This window comes from Anoplophora glabripennis, unplaced genomic scaffold, assembly GCF_000390285.2.
Source record: "Anoplophora glabripennis isolate ALB-LARVAE unplaced genomic scaffold, Agla_2.0 scaffold356, whole genome shotgun sequence".
Taxonomy (NCBI): Eukaryota; Metazoa; Arthropoda; class Insecta; order Coleoptera; family Cerambycidae; genus Anoplophora; species Anoplophora glabripennis.
The window spans coordinates 169,388-193,037 of NW_019416453.1; the positions used below are offsets into that span (position 1 = coordinate 169,388).

The window sequence follows — 23,650 nt, forward strand, 5'->3', positions numbered from 1 at the left end:
CTAATAATCCTATTGAAATCTTAAATAATCATTGAAATCTACTAAAATAACTGAAATCTCCTGAAATGTTTTGTAATCTGTTGAAAGATATTGTAATATTGTTTATTTATATGAAATTTGTAATCTTTTTTGAATTGATATTGAAATCTTAGATACATTACAAGATATTTCAGAAATTTTGTAATCTTCGTATGTTTTTTCCTTAGCGGATTGCCCTTCGGAACACACCAATCACACTATATAGGTTTCTGTCTAGGTTTCTGTGGCATCCTTTGGAAATTGAGGTAGGGGGGGCGTTGTATAACGACTACATCGACGAAATTGGTTAGCTGATTACACAGATTACAGCGAGGATTACAGATAAGATTACATAGATTACAGATAGATTACATAGATTACAGATAAAATTACGTAGATTACAGATAAAATTTCATAGATTTCAATTTTAAAGAGATTCTTAGATGATTACAAAATTTCAAAAAGATAAATATTAAAACGTCTTAATTACACAGAGATTGCAAAGATTTCAGAAACGATTACATAAGATTCCAGGGCAAACGTACGAAGATTACATCAGCGGATCGCCCCTCGAAAGGTACACACAAAGAAATGGGCTTTCCCTCGAATAATGTGTATACAGGCTGTTACAAATTCGCTTCTCACTCACAGGGATCTCGAAACGGTATGAAGTACGAAGTAGCTTAAATGGGTGCAAAGTTGCGTAATCAGGGGACCAACATTATGCCTCTAAAAAATCACGGCTAACTTGATTAGTTTTCGAAATATTTGAAAAAAAACCGAAATTATGCTAAAACTTTCTTAACAAATATACAACGTTAATTTCATCCCTGGTGTCCTTTTACAAAATGTACTGTGTACCTAAAGCAGAAACATATATAACATTTTCAATGAAAACTACAAAAGAAAGAAAAAAGAAATTTGGATATAGCTAAAACACATCGTTCCGGAGAGAAATAAATTTGTTTTCTACTTCAGTATCAGTTACGGACAGCCGAGTATTTTAATTAATTCCAATTTCACATGTTCGTGGATGGTGTCAATTTATGCGGGGTTTTTGTTTGAGCCCCCACAAGGAACTTCATTTTAAAGTGTGATGAATAAAATCGGATAGAAACCTTTAGACGCATTCTATATTTTAGTACAAGAAACATAATAAAATAAAATAGATTACCGTATTAGCTGTGCTGTCTTATATTATGAATGTATTATATGTATTTTCCTATGAGAGGATTAACTACTACATTATTTTAATTTTATTTACATGAAGTGCCATAGTAGTGGCATTATTTAGTGTTCAAATCCTTATTCAAAGAAATATTTGAACAATTTATTTTCCTAATATCAAGTCGAGAAAATAAACAGATTTCTGCTTTTTTATTACAGTGAGACGAGGTTTTATATGTTTATTTCTTATAGTAAGGGAATATAGCCAAAAGAATAAAAATCATGGAACAATAACTTTTTCAAAAATAGGGTACATGTCCCTCTCCAAGATTCCCATCCATGGAAATGTGCACAATAAAAATTGAGCCTTGTACACTTATAATATTTAAATATCATTATAAGTATTTAATAAAAACGCGACTCCGATCGAGAAGTTCATGCTTCGATTGAATAAACTTAAAAAACGATTTTGACTTTAGTAAGTGTAATTTTTCTTACAAAATACATCAATCGTGTTTAATAAAATAATTTTAAAATAGTTAAAAGTAAAAAACACGTACATTTTTCTTTGAAGAAAGTAATGGTCTCAATTTGGTTGAATATTGTATGACTGGCGACTTCGCCAAATTCTACATTTTTCTTACAAATTGGTTTAATGTGATTTAAAAATACATTTTATTGTAAATATTCTGTTTTCTTTAGCAAATTTTAAAGTGGAAAACATACCCACGGAATAATTCAATTTTTTAATTCGATTCGAATTTCGATTAATGCATTTGATTATTTACTTTACATATTTGAAAGAAAAAAAGATATTTCCATTTTAAAATAGATCTATAGATTTTTTCTTTGAAACAGTATTGTAATTAGGATTATTATTAATTTATTCCACTTTGAGGTACCTAAGACATTTTAGATTTTTAAAAATTTGAAAATAATGAAAAATAAGGCACCTTTTATCATTGAAGTTATCGAATTTCGAAAATATTTAGTGACATCAAAATACTAGGTTAATTAGTGGCAGAATCGCCTTAGTATCTCCGTTACTGGTTTACATAATTCAACGACTTTACCTTTACTAAAATTTAAACTCCAGGCAAGAGATATTTTCGTAAATATTATATTTTTACAAAAAGATTATCCTGTATCTCGAAAACTAAGCCGTTTATAAAATAGGTTAGTATGACTTTTCTTCTTAAAATGAGCGAACATCTCTGAAGTATTTTTATATGCTTAAGTCACATTCTATACAGGGTGTCTCATAATTAGCTGCCAACCCTGAACAGGCCGATTCTATGATCAAAACTAAGTAAAAAAGTTCATATGAACATGGGTCCGGAAATGCTTCCTAAGGGCACAGGGACCCATTGAAGAGGGAGGAATGGAAATCATTTTTTTGCAATATCTCTCAATCGCGTTGTGATAAATGAATGAAATTTGGTATACACAGCTAAATTTTGATGAGCAATTTGATGGACTAATCCATTTATTTCCACAAGGTCCATTGGGGTGGGTACGGGGGGGCCCTTGGTACTTTGCGTGTGTAACTTTTTCATCTTTGACTTTTTAACAAATTGGACAGCAAATTCCGTTTTCCCGAACTGTTTTACGTTAAAAAGGTACTCTTGTTTCAAATCGTTATCTTTAACGGTTTCTGAGAAAATCGCTCTTGAATTAATCCCACTTTGGTCAATTTCATAGTAATTTAAACAAAAAAATTTTTTTGTTTAAATTTAATCTAATTTTAATAAAAAAATAATAATAAAAAATTAAATTAAATAAAAATTAATTCTTTAAATGGAAAAGAGAGGAAAATAAAATTATTATTATTATTTTTTGTTTAAATTACTATGAAATTGACCAAAGTGGGATTAATTCAAGAGCGATTTTCTCAGAAACCGTTAAAGATAACGATTTGAAACAAGAGTACCTTTTTAACGTAAAACAGTTCGGGAAAACGGAATTTGCTGTCCAATTTGTTAAAAAGTCAAAGATGAAAAAGTTACACACGCAAAGTACCAAGGGCCCCCCCGTACCCACCCCAATGGACCTTGTGGAAATAAATGGATTAGTCCATCAAATTGCTCATCAAAATTTAGCTGTGTATACCAAATTTCATTCATTTATCACAACGCGATTGAGAGATATTGCAAAAAAATGATTTCCATTCCTCCCTCTTCAATGGGTCCCTGTGCCCTTAGGAAGCATTTCCGGACCCATATTCATATGAACTTTTTTACTTAGTTTTGATCATAGAATCGGCCTGTTCAGGGTTGGCAGCTAATTATGAGACACCCTGTATAGTCATATTTGTAGAATGAAAGCTGCTAGTACAATTTTAATATTTCGATGGATTGTTTTGCAATTTATAAAGGGAAAATAGATCGCAACTAAAAATGTATTGCTATTATTTAAACTCAATGAATAACGTATTTTGGATGTATCACCAGTTTCACGTTTTTGTCAAAGTAAAGTTTGTCTCAAAAAAAAAAACGTCGTTTTTACAATTGTTTCTTTTTTGATTTACTTATACAGGGTGTTTTCAAAAGAAGTAGCACAGATGGTACTGGTGAATCTGCAGCTAAAATGAACAAGTTTTGTATAAAAGCAAAAAAAAGCGAAAGAAGTAAAAGTTTTAAAATAATCCAGTCTATCTGACACGTATTTTTGAATAGGTATGCAATTTTTGTTAAACAAAAATGTTGTAGCCAAAAATAACTTAGGGGATGCTTATTCAACCCCCTCCAATGGGCAGAAACTTTTTAAATATGGTTGAGAAGTTGCACATGCATTAGTAGAAAATTTGTGAAACATTTGACTATTATACCTTTTTCGGTTTTCAAATTACAGCCGGTATTTCATATTTTTTGGAAACTGAGAGGCCCTGTATCCTAAGGGGCGAACATTTTGCGAAGGTCATTTTTATGCAATGTGTTTTTTTCAGCTGTAAAATCATCGGTACCATTTGTGCTACTTCCTTTGAAAACACCTTGCATTCGTTAAAAAATCAACAAAATGCGCCAAAGTAGACGCTAATGTGAATATTCGAACATCCTTGTTCTTTGCATAAACAATATTTAAAAATCGCATTCGCAGAGGTTTCACCACCTCCTTAACTATTAACTTCGGTTAAAATTATTAAGGCTTCCAAGGAATCGGCGTTGTTCTCCACACTCCTGATTCCGAGTACGGAAAATAAAGCCTGCCAATAGCCGGCAACAGAATCACCTTCGTATCGGACTTCTTTTGTCCGCGAAACAATGGCCCGGCAGGGCGGCAACTCCTCGGCCAATTATTTTAATGAGGCCTCATTACTCTGATTACTACGATTTTGTAACTCACGAGCGGGCGTCGTGCAAAGCCGCCTCGGATTTCGAACAGCGAATTTTTAAGTAGTACTTAATCGTGAAAAAATGTTCAGGGATAGAATAACGCATACGTACCATAAATATAAGTTATTTTATTCGTTTTTTGTTTTCAAGATAGATAGATTTAAAATTGAATTGTTTAAAATGCCTATATCTCCAAAAGTTTTCAGAGTGTATTGAAATTTGGTATGCATATGTTCTAAGAGGTTCTAAATAACTTAGGTACTTTTTAAATAAATTATACAGGCCGAATATTTTAAGTCAGAACTGTCTTTAGGTTAAGGTTTTTTAGGGCTAATTGGTATTTTATTTTCCGATGAACAAAGCTGCGATAAAATGTTAGATTCAGTTGTAACTTTGGTGTCTTTCAAGATGTCGGAAAAATTAAATATGCTTTGACGCTAATTTTTCACGAGTAGTTCAGAAATTCTACTGAGCTGGAGGAAGTGCACTCACTTTGAGAGGCTTTTCTCAAAAATGTGTATAAACCTTGGTCCGAAACCGCTCTATTTCCGAAATATAGGCTTCTCGAAAAAAATATTCCAAAAATGCGTAACGATAGCTTGACAAAGTTTTGCACATCTACATTTTACTACTTACAAAAGCATGCGTAATTTTGCATGTCTATTGTCAGTGGAGTATATAAGCATTTTTTATATTAAGTATGAAAAAGTATTTGTGAAAGGAGAAATTTATTTACGGAATAAAATTGATCTTAATCCAATAAAAAGTTCGTATTATCTTAAAATTTTGAGTAATTGCATAATACTCCTAAATTTTTCTACGACAGGAACTACAATTTTTCAGAACAATTTTAATTCATAGATTAACACCCTGAAAAACTGAATAATAGAAATCGAGTTGATATAGAAAAATAATAAGCAAGACTAAAAAAACACAAACCTCAAAAAATTAATTTTAAGGAAGGGCAAATGCAATTTTCAAATAAATAAGTGTAGTTTCTTTAAGAAATAGAGTTCGGTTATGTTTACAATCTAAAACCATCGCGAAACCAAAGTCATCGTTACTTTGTTTACATACTTTTTATATTTAATTTATGTTTATTTGTTATTTTTTAAGTTCTATTAAATAAAAAATTTAAAAAACTAATTCATGTACACAAATAAAATTATTCAATATGAATATTTTTCGTAAATTTGTTATTTTAATAACATAAGCATAATTTAAAAAAAATCATAGGAGTAGAAGTTATACTTTAAGAACGAAAGTGATCCCCCATATCTACGACACTGATAATTGAATCTCTATCATGGTGTTTAAATAGTTACATTAAGTGTACAGTCCGTACAATACCTATTTGTTGAGATAAAATTCCAAGAAAATGATAAGCCAATAAAGTTCTGTTATCGGAACTACTGTAACAATTTACCGCGGCAGGGACTTGCCTTCAAATTTTCCGCGTTATTTTCAGAATATTAAAAAATGTATGAGGTAAACATATATAAAGTACATTTTTTGGATTAAAATGTGTTTTTATTTCTTTTACAGTACCGTAAAGTATTGTTCACCTCCATTGACTTATTTTAACAAGAAATTACACTGAAAACGCACATCACGATACACTTACGAAGAAACACGCCTTCGTAACTGCAAAACACAGTATGCACTGCAAGCTGCTACGGTGAACGCCACGCCGCCAATGGCCTTCTACCTCGGGTGTCGAATGCGGTTAAATCCAAGAAAGTGACGCAAGGGTCTTCTTGGAATTCTATCTACTTTATATATATTTTAATATTCTGAAAATAACGCCGAAAATGTTAAGGCACGCCCCTGCCGCTGTAAATTGTTACAGTAGTTCCGATAACAGAACTTTATTGGCTTATTATTTTCATGGAATTCTATCTCAACAAATATTGTGCGGACCGTATATATCTAATTCTAATTTATGAGAATATAGAGTCAAGAAAAACAAAAATGAAAAAAGCAAAATTATGAACTGTTACTGACAATTTTTTTACGTCTATAAATATTTTATATTTGAGGTAAAATACTTTTATTTATAAAGCAGTAGCGGCGGTTCCCTTTTTTTTGTGTATTTTGTTTAAACGGAGTGCACGCGCTGCAAAATGAATAAATGATTAACAAATATAAATTCTGCTAAATATTTAAACCATTACAAACTACAGTACTCGAAACAATTCAATATTAATAAAGGCATCGAATTACATGACGTTACATCAAATTTATTGCAATTTAATGTATGAACGGTGAATAATTTATCATCGCTGAAACCGCCCCCCACCCCTATCTCGATCCGGGTATTACGCGCAACTCACCCCCTCCCTCGATCCCATAGAAAATTGTGACATTAATAAATAAAATGCGCTACAGGTATTTATTTTGTCAAATGTTGGATATTTAATTATGGTTTTGTAGCGAATGTAATGAATTTCGCAGAATGGGGCGCGCACCGAGCGAGCAATTAATATTTCATTACTAAATGTTGAGAATAAAATTCGTCCATTTAAAACTCCGCAGTTAAAATCAACAATAACGTTTTTATGATTCGGTTTTACAACCGTGACGTCACGCCGTTTAAACATTTCATTGGGGAAAAGCCGGAAAAAATATACCAACATAAAATGAACTGTTCCGCGACAATATGCATTCTTGAAGTGATTTAAAAAGAATCGAAATCGATAGATCCTTTATAAATTCCTTAATAAATGATTAAAAGTCACGTGACCAGTAATTTTTGTTTGGAACAGTGATTTTATTTCCTTCGCGTTGGCAATTAAATTCTGGTAAAATTAAAAATTAGTAAAACAATAAGATCAAGGCTACGTTAAAACGCAACATTTCGTTGGCTCATGATTGATGTAATTTTTCAAACCATTTCACACAACCAATCAGCGATCGGATCATCTTGAGTGTAGACGCAATGGTTTCTTACTGTTTATTGTAAACGAATCATTTTTACCGATGACGTTAAATTGACTTTGTGCATTTTTCGTTTGAGTTCATTTGCTGACATCGTTTCATTGGTGCTTTTGCTTCAATATTAAATCGTACATATTTCATATCAATCAGTTGTTTTCACAGCTAAACTTTTGGCATTTCGTCGAAATACTAAAGTTATATCAGAAATAAAATTTTGAGGTTAATAATATTTTTACTTCAGAAGGCATTATACCGTTTACTCCAGAGCAAGATGCCTTTATTGTAATCGCTCATTTTCGAAGCGGAACTCGAAATAAAGACCTGTCATGGACATAAAATCCTGCATCAAACAATTTATGACGGAATCTATGGGCAGACCAACTGTACTTACAGAAAATGTCATCGATAATATACAGCAATGGATAAATCTAAATAAACTGAAATTTTTATTGGAATCATTATGTTAATATTGTGATACCCCATAAACTTACAAACTACGTTTTTTCTGACAAACCTTAAAATAGTCCTAATGTCTTTCGAGAGGTAATCTCTTTAAGGGAAGATAAATGGCGCTTCTGTATACACATCTCCCGCAAATCGAATAATAATTCCCGGCCCATTCTCTCGTCTCTGTGTATTCAAAAAATTTGAACCGGCTCTTAGTCGCGGCATTAACCTTAGAAGGGCACATAAAAGCTCCCNTTAAATCGTACATATTTCATATCAATCAGTTGTTTTCACAGCTAAACTTTTGGCATTTCGTCGAAATACTAAAGTTATATCAGAAATAAAATTTTGGGGTTAATAATATTTTGACTTCGGAACGCATTATGCTGTACTCCAGAGTAAGATGCCTTTACTGTAATCGCTCATTTTCGAAGCGGAACTCGAAATAAAGACCTGTCATGGACATAAAATCCTGCATGAAACAATTTATGACGGAATCTATGGGCAGACCAACTGTACTTACAGAAAATGACATCGATAATATACAGCAATGGATAAATTGGTGTCCTACAGAGTCCCTATCAAAGTTGTCTGTTCTAACAGGTATTTTTTTGTTGTTAAGTTCGTGCAAATATGTTTTCTCAAATTTACTTTCTGTCTTTAAAGTATATTAACTTTGAAATTTTTATTTGAATTTGAGATTAGATTGAAGTAAAGTTAATAATCTAAAATTTTCATTTTAGGGCCTTCAGTTGTAACACGTCATAGAGCTTTTAAAAAATAACTGTATTTACACCCATACAAGGTAAATGTTGTGCAGGAATTACTTCCCATAGACTACGGAAGACGATTACACTACTGTGAGTGGTATATAGAAAACATGAATAACAATTTGTTGGACTTTTTTCACTGATGAAGCATGGTTTCACATATCAGGTTATGTAAAAAGCCAAAATTATAGAACCTGAGCAGCAGAAAATCTTTATACATTTGTAGAAACCGGTTTATATGTCAGGAATAAAACAGAACAATAACTGCAAAATGTATGTGAAAATATGGACAGAAGAGTAAATTTGTGCATAGCGAAGGACATAATTTTGAACATAATATGTAGTTTTTATCGCAAATAGCTTACTAATTTATAAATTTGAATTTATCTTATATTGCAGTGAAGAGCAATGATTTGTAATTTACTATAACTTTTCCGTAATGCTATTGTATTTATATAATAAAAAGTGAACTGTCCATGTTTGTTTTACTCTGTATTTAAATAAAAAAAAATAAAAAAAATGTTTTTCTATGACCTTCTGGGGCCGAGGTAACTTTTTTATTTAAAACAATTCTAGAAGACGCAATTAACATTTTACAGCGATGCGCTTGATGGAGGTTAATACTACTTATTTTCAAGAAACAAATAGAATATGTTTCACTGCTTTTTAGTATTAGTAATTGTAGTAATTAGTAATTAGCTAAAAAAATTAAGGTATTCCACGAAAAATACTGTTGTAATAATAAATAATTATTAAAATGACCATAAAAGTAAAAAAAAAATGTAAATTAAATATTTTAGGGACTATCTCGTCAAGCTACCCCAGATTAAATACAAAAGGATTTTTGTACGTGATCCAGAAGTCGAAATCAAAGATTGCACGTCATTAGTTTACAGAGCGAACGCGCGCCTGTGCGTTTCACTTTATTACTCAAACTAATACTAAAAATCAGTGGCACATATCCTAAAAATATGTGATTTTTTAAATAAGTATTAAAAAGTTCCAGTTCCATCATTATAAGACTTTTTAGATACAGTATCAGTTGAATGCAAAATTTTTTCAGAAGATGATAAAACTATATCCATTATTTCTTACGGACTATTAAACTTAAATGTATGACGGATGTAACTAAAAAAAAACTTTATTAGGTATCTGACTCAGAAGTTGATAAAATTTTCATTTGTTTATTTAAAAGTTAATTAAAAATATGATAATAAATAAGTTTAATTTATGTTTTTATTTTTTACTAAAATATAAATATCATTTTGGGCATATGAAAAAAGGTACAGGGTGATTCACTATATTTTGACCCCCCTTTAACTTTTTTGTTTTAAGAGTTATAAAAACTATATTAATTATAAAAGTTGCACGAGTTTTTATGAATTTTTTGAAAATAATAGAAAAACAAATGAAGTCCAAACAAAATGGCCGCGGATGTTAACTTTGTTAAGTTAAATGGAACACGAACACCCTGTATATTTTTACATATTTGGATAGAACCTTCCCTGTCGAGAATAGTCATGTAGGGTTTGTTGGGTTAAAGGTGTTTTTTATTAAGAAAATAAGGCATTTTGTAATTATTAAACCTTTTTCAGGCATTTCTGTCTTTTTCCAATTACGTAAGGATTTACAGATTTAATTATATATTTTGACAGATCGGACATTGATATGATCCAAAATGCGTATAGGTATTCTAAATAAATATCATACTAATTAGGCCGTGAGAGGCCTAATTACTCATGGAGAATGTCATATGGTAGGCCGTGACAGTGGCAGCTAATGTTATGACAACATTGTTATTGTTTGACAGTTTGTATTATTATTTAATTAAAATGGGTTACACATAAGTAGAAAATTGAAATATTATAGGAATTAAAATAGAGCAAAGTTCTTCTCCATACTCTATTTTAATTCTAAATAATTTTCTACTTCTGTGTAACCTATTTTAATTAAATAATAATACATACTGTCAATCAATAACAATGTTGTCAAGACATTACTACCTGTCACTGTCACGACCTACCATATAATGTCCATGAGTAATTAGACCTCTCACGGCCTAATTAGTGAGATTTCGTTACATTACCTATACGCATTTTGGACCGTATCAATGTCCGATCTGTCAAAATATATTATAACTAAATCTGTAAATCCTTACGTAATTGGAAAAAAGGCAGAAATGCCTGAAAGAGGTCTAACAATTACAAGATGTATTATTTTCTTAATAAAAAACCTTCTTTTCGTTTTTTAAAAGTATCTTGCTTATTGTTAGAGATGGACCCAACAAACCCTATATGGCTATGCTCTACAGGGAACGTTCTATCCAAATATGTAAAAATATACAGGGTGTTCCATTTAACTTAACAAAGTAAACATCCGCGGCCATTTTGTTTGGACTTCATTTGTTTTTCTACTATCATTTTTTAAAAATCCATAAAAAATCGTGCAACTTTTATAATTAATATATTTTTTATAACTCTTAAAACAAAAAAGTTAAACGGGGGGGGGGTCAAAATATAGTGACTCACCCTGTACACAGCAGGTGTTCTTTTACAGTTATTGTAATGCATCCGCCCAGCAATGCAGCATTAATTTAAGCTTATTTCCTCCGAATAACCTCAACAAACTGATTAATGATTTAACGCGAAGTATTATAATAAACAATTTATCACACACAACACATACGGTGTGCTCTACTTAAAGACTGTCCACCCCCGCAACTTTTCTATTTACTGGCTGAACTTTTTTAAGTGTGGGCAACCTATACAAAGTCTCTAATATCACATTTTGTAGGCTATAATTGATTCACACACCACCACCACGACACTTGATTACCACTTCAGTGCGCACCCTGCCTAAAAGGGCAGGTCAGCGAAGTAAAAAAAAATTACACTATTTTTCTTAAAACTTAAAACTAAAATTTTAATTGGCATCATTATGTTAATATTGTGATACCCCATAAACTTACAAACTACGTATTTTCCGACAAACCTTAAAATAGTCCTAATATCTTTCGAGGGGTAATCTCTTTAAGGGAAGATAAATGGCGCTTCTGTATACACATCTCCCGCAAATCGAATAATAATTCCCGGCCCATTCTCTCGTCTCTGTGTATTCAAAAAATTTGAACCGGCTCTTAGTCGCGGCATTAACCTTAGAAGGGCACATAAAAGCTCCCAAATTAAATAATGAAATATTAAACAGACACCTTTGGAGCTTCAGAGAAGAAAAAAAAATTGTCTCCGGCAATTCAATTCCGCAGCGAGTACTATTCCGATGACGGGGCAAATAAAAAGCCATTCATTAAGAAAAATGCCTCTTTAAATTAGTGAAACAAACGCGGGAGGTGGCGGCTGTTTGAACTACCCTCCCCCGGTATGAATTTTTAAGTCGGACCGTTTCAACGTTTCGGGGAACGAGTTCTCCGAATTAAATATTAAAATCAATTAGGGCTTTAATTATTTTTAATATTTATCATCAACTCCGGCGTTCGTTCGTTTTGCCAGTCATTTCATTGTTTAAAAACCGTCTTAATAATTGAACGGTAAAAAGTCGTTTATTGCCGGGAAGGTTTTTCAGGTGACTTTTATAATACCGAATACTTTTGGTCAATAGAAATACTGCATAATTGATTAACATGTTACCAGACGCATTAGTTGCATTAGTAATGTTACAGTTCTTATGTGTCACCATTAGTTAATTTTCATGGACAAAACGATGAAAAAAATACTTATAAATCTATACAGGTTACTTGATACAAAAAAGTCGTGTACAGATAGATGAGGTCAAAATAATAATATCAGTTCTTCATATAAATTTTTTTTCATACAGACCTTCGTTAATAAGTTACGGACCCTCAAAAGTGAAAATTAAAAAGTTATTTTTATTTACAGTCTCTAAACTGTTAACTTCAGCATGATGCAAATTTGGTGATCGATAACATATGCGTACAGCTTGTTTTTGATGTAACTGAAACTTCATTATGCCCAGAACGCCGGAGTCGGACTTTGCCCAGAGTTTTTGCATGGATGACTATCGCAATCTGCCTGTATCAAAAATAAGTTCCCTGAAAAATTTGCTAACGATAATACCCTCTTGGTTCAACTCGGTAAAATTAACAGTCCAAAAAATATTTGTGATTTTATGTCACAGTGCACATCGAGCGGCGCCTCCACCATTTTTTGTTTTCATTTTTAATTGCACTTAACTTTTTAATTACTCTGTTAGAAGCCTACATATTTTTAAAATAAGAGTCTAAAAAATCCTACTGTCTGCTAATGTAATTTTCACTAACAAAATTTGACAAACACACTTTACACTTAACACAAAATAGAAAAATAAAACAAGAAAACTAACAAAAAATTTTGATTAAAAATTCTGGAATAGTTTAACTTTTAATATACTTAATAATTATTAAAAAACTCAAAAATTTTCAATAGATGTTTTTGAGGAGTTTAAATAAAAGATATTTCTGTTTAAAATAATATCTTTAAACCGCGTGTAGCACTGATGCCACAGGATAAACAATCTTCACAATAAACTTGGTTCATCAATCGAAACGTTTTGGTAAAAGTTTTACCAAGTTTAAAACAAAACTTAATATTAGCTCTTTGTTCAATGCTCATTTTTGTACCGATGACACAAACATGCTGCCACTTCAAAACCAATAACTCCGTTTCTGAAGATGACAGTATTGGGTGCTTCATAATTTATTCAAAAACATTTGGGAGTAGAAGCGTAATGAAAAATTGAGTCCATATCGTAAAAACATTTTCTATAAAATCCTTACAGTTTTCAAGAAAAAAAATTATTAAAGTTGTAGTATTTTCAAACCTTACATTGCTGGGCTACTGTGGCTTCTAGCGTTTTTCGCATTATCGCTGTGCGCAATGCGGTCTCTCTCCACATGGCGGCAGGCGATTCCTAATACTGAAATTCGATTTTAGTGTTAATGTTTTGTGATAGTGTTTAGTTAGCTTTTCAACTGTCAAAAACGTCTTACGTGTATAGCAACTTAAGTTGAAGGATATCGTTTTAATTTATGGTGAATCAAGACAACATTTGTGTTAGTTCGTAGAAACTAGGTAATTCGGGTTCAAATGTGTTTACACGGCGGTGGACAACATTTTGAACAGTTGTTGCAGCGTCAAGTACGTCAAATTATTTTATTAATTAAAAGCACAAATTAATTTTATTAATTAAAAATAACGGCAAAAGCAGTTGAATTTGCTGATATAGAATTTTATTTATGTATTTCTTTTCGTGCCAGTCGCCGTCTGCATACCTTGCCTTGCGCGGGGTCAGGTTTTACAGTGACTACTTTTCAATTCCATGCAGAGGTGTATTTTTAAATCATTTTCGCACTGCCCTTTTTTACGAAATTGTAAGAGTCCCCTGTACAATCAAAAAAAATTTTTTTGGATAAGTTCTGAATCATCCTTCACTGATATACAGTGAAGGATCTACCTTTCCGACTCATGTAATTGTCAATAGATGGCCTCGTTAGAAATACTATTTTGGAAAATTCCTGTATTCTTTGAAACGCACCTTGTAGATAACAGATAAAGTAAAAGCAAGAATTGAATTAAAAATAGTGATTTACATCATAAAGGAGATAAGTAATATTTACCAGCCGAGGACGATTTTGCGCCCGAGCGGAGCTAGGGCTGGCAACGAGTCCGAGACTGGTAAATTATACTTAACTGCTGCGTGGTGTATAACATTTTATCTGCTCCCACAATTCTTTATGGCTCATGAAATAAAGATTAGGTTTTATTTTGTGATATTTCTTAATCAATTCATTTTGAAATTATTCGAAATCTTGCAAAGTCGCTGTGGTTGTTTGGATTTTGTCGTTTCTAAGGTGTTTATAAACAAAGCTACATAAAAGTTGCAATTTTGCTGGGTTTGAATTATTATTTCTAAATGAGTGATTTTCAAATGGAAAGTGCAGCAAATGCTGCCTCCCTACGAATTTTTATTGCCCGAGAAGTCGAAAGGACGAGAATATAGAAATTTCAAAGAATGGTGCCAGAACAAAAATACTGGTGTTTCTGAAATGTCACTGCTAGCATGTTTCATGGAGAAGTCAAGAACTTTAAAGTCATTTACTTTGGACAACGTCAATTTCAAAAATTTCGATGACATTATTGTAGTTATAATTCCAGATACTAAAAATGATATATCACATACGTTTACAATTACTTCTCGTCTGAGCTCTGTTTCTCACCTAGAAATTCTCAAGAAATATATCAAAATTAGACTGGAAATTAAAACTGAAATTTCACGTTTTTTTATACGCTATCAAGTAGGTACATGTTACAACCAACCAGTCGTCAAAAATACCATTTCTATGATTCCTAATAAGATTGCACAGTTTTTGAAACTAGAACATCCTGAAACATATACAGGCCATCCATTCCGAAGAACATCGGCAACGTTACTGGTTAATACACGAGTTGATGTATTAGCAATCAAGAGACATGGTGGGTGAAAATCAGCCACAATTGCAGAAAGTTATGTTGCTGACAGTTGAAGTAACAAAAATGAAATAGCCAACAGGATTTCATTCACTTCAACTCCAACTTCTAGATTCCAGATTTTATAAATGTTACTAAATGTAATAACTGTACAATTGCTATCAATATTTATTCATAATAATTAATAAAATGTAATGTTCATCAAATATTTCTATTTATTTGTTCATACAATATGCATTTATAACTTGAAATCAATTTTTTCCCTAGGGAGGTAAGTTATCTCACTTACCTCCAGTTGTCCATAGCAACTTCCACTTCTACGGTAAAATCCACTTACCTCCTTAAAAACAGTGTATTATAATAGTCTATTTACTATAGTGGGAACAGATAAAATACTTTTTTATATTTTCATTTAGTTGAACCTTTTGAATATTTGCCACGTCGTAAATGTGTTTCATTTGTCGTTTTAATCTCTCAAATAAGCAACATTATTGTTTTGTTTTTGGTTTTCAAACTGTGTTAAAGGAAGTTTCGAAAGTTCTCAAATAGCAATTCCGTTTAAACAAAACGCCTTTTAAAACATGTAACTCAAAAAACTTATTAATGTTATTTTTTATTCATACTCTAATTATTAAAAGACGACACATTTTATTTCACTGAATTATTAATACGTACAATAGATCGTTTAGTTGCATTCACACTGAGGTGACTCACGCGTGAAGCGTCATGACCTTTATAACGTACGTGGTAATAACTAAAGCCAACCAGATAGTATATCTATTGATTGGTTAGAGGCGAATATTTCTGATATTTGTTAATTGACTGTCACTTTGGCGAAATTGGAACCACTTAGGTCTCATTAATTTCTAAATTCTTCCTATTTATCTAAATTTGTTTTTTCAGTATATTCATAATAAATGTCCCCACAGGTGCAAAAAAAAAATAGGAAAAAGGACCAGAATAACTTTACTTTGAGTTTTATTCTGTGCGTTAGCCTCAGGGTGAGAAAGATTGGACCGTGGGAAATTAAATAATGCCGCAACATTTATAGAAAACATCCACTTTTGGATAATCCAGACGGGATTAGGGCAGGAAACCCTCAACATCGAGCTGTAATTAGTGTAATAGCACGGAAAATCAGTTAGGCTTGACCGTTCCCGTAAATTAGCACCTAAAGTAATTGAAAGGGGTGGATATTAGGAATGCCACCAGCCTTTGAGGTGAAGGGACAGAATGACAATAATACGCTAAATTTATTTTTGTTTACAAAACGTTGACACCTGGCAATGGAAATAATAACACAATTTCTTTAAAGGAATGGAAAAAATTTACTGACAAAAAGAGTAAGAAACATCGGCATACAAGGTGTGCCGATTAACATTGCCACTGACATTCCCTTAGAAACTAAAAGACAAGTTCTAGATCGGTACAAACTATAAGCGGAGGACAAGAAAGCTTTAACATGTTCTAAAAATATTTTAAGTATCTTTCTTGATAAGAATAACGATACATTTTTTAATATTAAATTTTAATAGATTTTTTTAACATCGTGGGCAGTTCAATAAACACTATTTACGCTGGACAAAAAATTGCGCATATAAACGCCCTCCTTAAATATATTTTTGTGTTAACTTTTTGCTTGTAAATTTTTCGATTTGCATCTACGGATTGAAAATAATCTAATTCTTTAACAAAGAACTCCATAGTGCTGGCTATTTCATCAATAATAATTAACATAGCAACAAAGGTAAACATATTTAAATTACCAACCAGTGATTTTAAACACGATAAATGCTCCTTCAAACCGACAGGCGAAATTATAGATCGTCACGATTTAAAGTTATTCCTTATTAGCAACGTTTTAATATTATTCTTGTCTACTTATCTCTATCCCATTCTATCCATAGCCATGTGTATTTCTCTTTCTTTGGGGATACAAATAATGCAGGCAACAGCGTTATGATTGATTTTGACGGGGATTATACGCCTGTTATATACAGGGTATCCCAAAGAGACTCGAAGTCACAAATAACTTTTAAGGATTGAGTCCTGTCAAAATATAAATTTCAGTTAATAGTTGTAGGATATATATATGTATGTATAGATATATGTAAGAAACCAATATGCTGGTCACCTTGGCATTGACCTTGACCTTAAATTTGAAGGTCAAACCAAGGTCAACTTGAAAATATTAAATGTGACGCCATATTTTTTATACCAGCAAAATCGACAGTGCGCTAAATTTTACATCCGAAAACGGGGTAACGAAATTTTTCAGTATATCCTCGAGTATATCCTTGTCGTTCATATGGCAGTCAAACAAGCAATGGTAATGCAAAATGGGATACCATTAGCTGCTAACAGCTGATTAAATATCAACCTCCAGAGTCGTTTTTCATTAAATTTTGATTATTATTCTAACAAAGCGTTACATTTCAAGATCTGTCGGAAGCTGTCGTCAGGATCATACTAATAGTTTCAGTCGAAACGCCTATTACATTCTATTATGTTTATACCAATTATTTATTTGTGAAAAATAAGTTTGACTTTCAAATGGATATTCAAAGGATATTGATCCCAGATTCCGACAAAATTTGATTCTGTATCGGTTAACATAAACATAAAAAGTAGTGTATATCATTTGATATTAAATTTATCTTACAACTTAGTGGTCGGAGTGAAGGTCAAATCTGTAGTCACCATCGAAATTGTTATTCAAAATCCTACAAATTTTCCTTGTAATGTGTTCTTCTACAATACGATCTTGTCGAGTTATTCAGGGAAAAGCGAGTGACCTTCAAACAAGTGACCTACACGGATATACCGGAAAAATTTTCTGACCCTATATTCGGAAGTATTTGGCGCTCAGTCGATTGCTGGCTTAGAGAGTATGATGTTCGATTCAATATTTTCAAGTTGACGTTGACTTGAAACTTAAGGTCAATGGCAAATTCAAGGTCACCGGTACATTGGTTTCTTGATATTCTACAACTTTTTTGATAGGAATGAATCTTCTGAAGTTATGGGGTATTTCTCAAACTGGAAACTATCACAAGAGAGGCTACTTTGAAGGGGATAGGATAAAAATTGGAGATTGATTATATAAATACTTTCTGAGAAAATTAACAATTCCCGTTACTTTTTTATCAAACCTGGTATTTCAGAACAAATAGGTACATTCTCTCGCTGAACTGCTATAATAACTTCTAAAAACCATAACTGAAAATGTTTCTTGATAGAGAACAACGAAATACAAAGAAGTAAAAGCAAAGTTCCTATTTAATTTTGTGTAGAAAAAATCTATTTTTTAACATTGGGTTCTTCAATAAACGCCAAATAAATTTGTTTGCTTATTACTCATCCCGTATAAAAAAAAACTAAAATAAACCAGTCATTGATTGAAATGAATCATAATAAAATAAATCTTAACATTTTGCCGCCATGCTGTTAATCAACAATGACTAACTATGCGGACAAATATTAACATATGTAGTTACAAATCGAGTCACATTCAAATGGAGCATGTAAACGTTTTAAATGATGACATATCAGATGCAAATAATGGGATATAATAAATGTAAATAATAAAAAATAATAAATGTAAATGAAATATTTTTATTGTTCAATTCATTCTACTGTATTGTATAGTTTAATATTGCTCATCAATTTGTTAAAGACCAAAGGAACATTTATACAGGGTATTTTGAAAAAAATCAGGAGTTGGTAAAACAATAAAAACTTTTTCATGGCGTAAACTTTATAGTAAAGATAGTAACTATACTCTGTTTGGAAATGAAAGAGAGTAATAAAACCCCGAGATAAGAACCGGCCATGGGCGTGCTAATATTTCGTTTCAGGTAATTATCGGGTAACACTAATGCTAACAGGTGTACATTAGTATATTAGATGTACATTAGTATATTTTACTGGATACATCATAGGGCAGGAGCCAGTGTATTGTGACAGATCAATCCAGTCTTAGAGCTGAATATACGAAGACGTGCTAGTGCAGTAGAGTAAAATTCGACTTGTGTTTAGTGACTAAAGTACACTCATTTTATTTTAAAAAAGAAATACCAACGCTAAACAAAATTTTAAGTGAACTTTCAGAGGACAACGATTTGCCAAAAATCAGTAGAAGCAAATTATGGGCCGTCTTACGAGAGTTGAATTTTTGCTGGGAAAAGCAGAACAGGAAGTCAGTTCTTATCGATAAAGATGAAATTATTTGTTGGCGAAGATCCTACTTAAGATCAATTAGAAAATTCCGTGACGAAGGGAGGAATATTTATTATCTAGACGAAACTTGGGTCAACGAGGGATATACTGTAACAAAAGTATGGCAAGATAAAAATGTAAAAAGTTTTCGACAAGCATTTTTGGATGGACTTTCAACAGGGTTCAAGGCACCTTCAGGTAAAGGGCGAAGATTAATAGTGACACATATAGGTAGTGCCAGTGGTTTTGTAGATGGCGGTTTACTTTTATTTGAATCTAAAAATACAGGTGACTATCACGAAGACATGAACGCAGATGTTTTCGAAGAGTATTTTACACAGATGTTGGATCTTATTCCTCCGGGGTCTGTAATTGTCATGGATAATGCCAGTTACCATTCACGGCAGACCGAGCGGACGCCTACGACTGCTTGGAGGAAAGCCGATATAATTCAATGGTTATCCGGAAAAAACATTTCTTTTGAAACAAATATGGTGAAAAAGGAACTTTTGACACTTGTCAATCTTAATAAAGATCAGAAAAAATATGTTATCGATGAAATGGCAACAAATCGCCAAATAACGGTACTACGGTTACCACCTTATCACTGTGAACTTAACCCAATCGAATTAGTCTGGGCGCAGGTAAAAGGAGATGTAGCGCGAAATAATACGACGTTTAAATTAAGTGACGTGAAAATTTTGTTAAAAAATTCCTTGGAACGAGTAACTGCAGATAACTGGCAAAGATGTATACATCATGTACAAAAAGAAGAGGAGAAAATGTGGGAACTCGATAATTTAATTGACGTTACTGTGGAACCTATCGTTATCAATCTAGGAGACGAAGATAATTCATCAGAATATTCAGAGGATGAATTTTAATATACCTACTTTTTTATTTTCTTTATTGTACATTTATACAACACTACATTTACTCACCATAATTTGAATTTTCAAAATACATATATTTTTGTGTGGAATAAAAGTCTATTCATTAAATTTAAATAAATGTTTTGATAATAATATTGAATAATTTTATTTCAATTACTAAAATTAACAATACTGACGTATTTTAATATCCTCAAAAACATTTTGATATAACCAAAATTTGATTTAAAAATAAAACCTTCGATATCACGATCAATAGGAAAAAATCGTCTTGTTCCTTATGTTTTACAAACCTCTTAATTTATGGCATTTTTTCTCAAAACACCTTGTAGATATTTCAAATATATATGAATATATTTCACTAATATTTCTTTCACATTGCATTAAAAAAAAATTGAAAACCCAATATTTGCAAAAAATAAAAAAATACACTTTGAAATTGAACTGAAAACGCATACATGCATTATATTTAAAACAGCGTTGTGCATTTCGATAGATAACCGGTTGGGAAGAGATAAACGATGCGAGCCTGAAAATTTCCAACGAGAAATATGGATCTCGGCCGAAGAAGGAGAGGTGAAATCAATTTAGACGGCTCATTAGATTCTCTTAGTTGATTCTGCACAGTGCGTTCCGGGACTTTTCTCCTCCTTCAAGTAGAAATGGAGCCGTAAAGGAACTCTCAGCTCGTTAGATTTCGCGTAAATCTCGAATATTAAATCCTACACCGGCGAATAAATACGTGCTTACAAAGAAGATATATTTTTTAATCGTTCTCTCTTCTGTTATTACAGTAACTTTTTTTCCGTACATGAAAAGCACATAAAACTTAATGTAATGTGTGCCTAAAATTTAACTTGTCAAATATTTAAAAAATAAGTGAAAAAGTTCAAGTACTTTCGGATAATCTTAAGTCCAAAATTGCTTTGTGAGATGCAGGGAGTTTAGACAAATTATAATTTTGTCCGTAACTGCAAAACCAATTATATTCATATTTGGCATGAGGTGCTACAGCAAGACCTTTTATTAACATAAAAAAAGTTACTTCACTGGTCAAAACTACGTACAATTGTTTTGTTGAGTTATACAATCAATTTAGTTAAAATAATACTGATATCTTTTATTTAAACAATGTAATGTTGCGTGTTTACAAGAATTTACAATTGCAAATCCAAATTGTGAAAATATTTCAAGTGAATCACCTAAATACCTACACTTGAAAAAAAACATGATTTTTTATGGAAATTTTCATTGTTTCGTATAACTTATTGACGTGTAACATACGTCTTGTGACTCTGGACTGTTTTAAAATAATTTTACGGAATACGCTTATATGAACATGCACATAGAAATAATGTTTAAATAATATTAATGTGTGGAATTGGGGAGCATCATAGACATGAACTTTTTTACAATAGCGCTACACTTATTAACTCAAGATCATCCACTCCGCTTAACATAAATTTTACAATATAACTAATCTAATAGTAGTGACCGAAATTATTAAATTAAACTAACGCACCGACTACTGTCATTGCAATTTATCGACTATCAGTACCACGAATATTTATACCATTAAACAATTGCGTATCAGATGATAGCGTTGTAATATTATGTCACGCCATCGGCGCTTCAAGTTTACCTAGTAGTATTAGTGTTCTTTTATACAGGGTGATTCACAACTTATCCAAAAAAAAAATTGAAAAATTATTACAGTTTCCGAGAAAAAAATTATTTCAATTATAGTACTTTCAACCATTACACAGCTGGACAACAATTGTAGTCTCTAGCGTCATTCGTAATACGCGTGGAGAGTCACCTGGCCTCAGCGACTCCGAATACTGAAATCCGATTATACAGTCGTCGTTCCCATAGTGTTTGCAATAGTATTTTAGTAGTTAGTGTCAAAAATAGCTTACGTGTATAGCAACTAGGAGTTGATGGATATCGTTTTAATTCATGGTGAAGCAAGAAAACATTTGTATTATGGTGAAGCATTTGTGTTATGGTGAAACAAGACAGCATTCGCGTTAGTTCGCAGAAAATTTTGAACAGTTGCTGTAACATCAGTTATGTCAAATTATTTTATTATTTAAAACCACAAATAATAACAATAGCGGCAAAATCAGTTGAATTTGCTGATATAAAATAGGTGCTATAAAATTCTATTTATCCCTTTCCTTGCAAAATTCTTTCAAGTTTTTGTCCATTTTTATCACTGCCGCTGTGACAGTCGCATTGTGCCAGGTCAGGTTTTACAGTGGACCAGTTTCCAGTGCCGTGCAGAAGTGTATTTTTAAATTTTTAAATCATTGTCGAACTGCCCTTTTTGATTTTTTCTTTACAAAATTGTAATTGTAAGAGCCCCATGTACATCCATTTTTTTTTTTGGATAAGTTCTGAATCACCCTGTATAGATACACTTTACATGCTAAAATAGTTGCCTAATTCTTCTTTTGTAATAAATATTCCCGGAAGGAACTAAGCTCTATAGCAAGTGTTGAAAATCCATCAGTCACTGTAGAAATACAAAAAAAAAAATATGCTGAACATCACTGATGATCACTCACCGCATTCGAATGCGTCTGGTCCGTCTTGAGTTCCTTGTGGTTGGAGTACTGCACGTACACCGCCCTGCCTCTCAGCTGGGCTATGCAGCTGGAGAAGTAGCTGACCATGGAGGTGGCGGCCGCCTCGTCGCCCATCTCCAGGAAGGCCTGGTTCTTGCCCTTGAGCACCAGAACGTTGGTGACGCGGCCGAAGGGCAGCCCCAGGTGGATGATCTCCGCCTCGGAGACGTCGCTGGGGATGTTGCGGATGTGTATGACGCGCGACGGCTTGCCCACATTCTGTTCCAGCTTCGCCTGCAAAGAGAAAATTCGTTATTACATATTTATTGCACTATTACATTTTAAAATATATTAAGTTTAGTCTTCTATAAGTTTTTACTGTTCCCGATGCAAATCAGATGTAGGTACTTATTAAGTGTAAAATTACATTAGATTACACGTTTTTATGTAATTTTACTTTTGAAATGTTTTACAAAACCGCAGAAAATGTAAAATTACATTAATGTAATTTTATATTAATGTAATTTTACATTAATGTAATTTTACATTAATGTAATTTTACATTAATGTAATTTTACATTATACCGTATCAATAGTAAAGTACACATTGTATGGGTAAATTTTTCGTTAATTGATTTTCGATAAATGTTATTTTACTAACCCTTTTTGTCTAGAAGCTTGCGTTAAAGACGTGTACAAAAGCAATCGCATGATTTCCTGTTCCAGTCTGATTGGACTATAAAGATATGCCAATAATAATTTCATTTATTAGAATTCCGAAAAGAGAAAACTTTATTTTTTAATATTATACTCCTATACTAA

The 23,650-nt window shown here is 32.1% G+C and overlaps 1 protein-coding gene across 2 annotated transcripts in view; it reads right to left on the reverse strand.

The window, feature by feature from the left end:
- LOC108910043 (polypyrimidine tract-binding protein 1) overlaps positions 1 to 23,650 on the reverse strand; it is a 296,893-nt gene that overhangs the window by 31,872 nt on the left and 241,371 nt on the right. For both annotated transcript variants that reach the window (XM_018714537.1, XM_018714538.1), the window contains exon 3: positions 22,829 to 23,122. In XM_018714537.1, the coding sequence (XP_018570053.1) occupies positions 22,829 to 23,122 (294 nt within the window). The remainder of the gene's footprint in view (positions 1 to 22,828; positions 23,123 to 23,650) is intronic.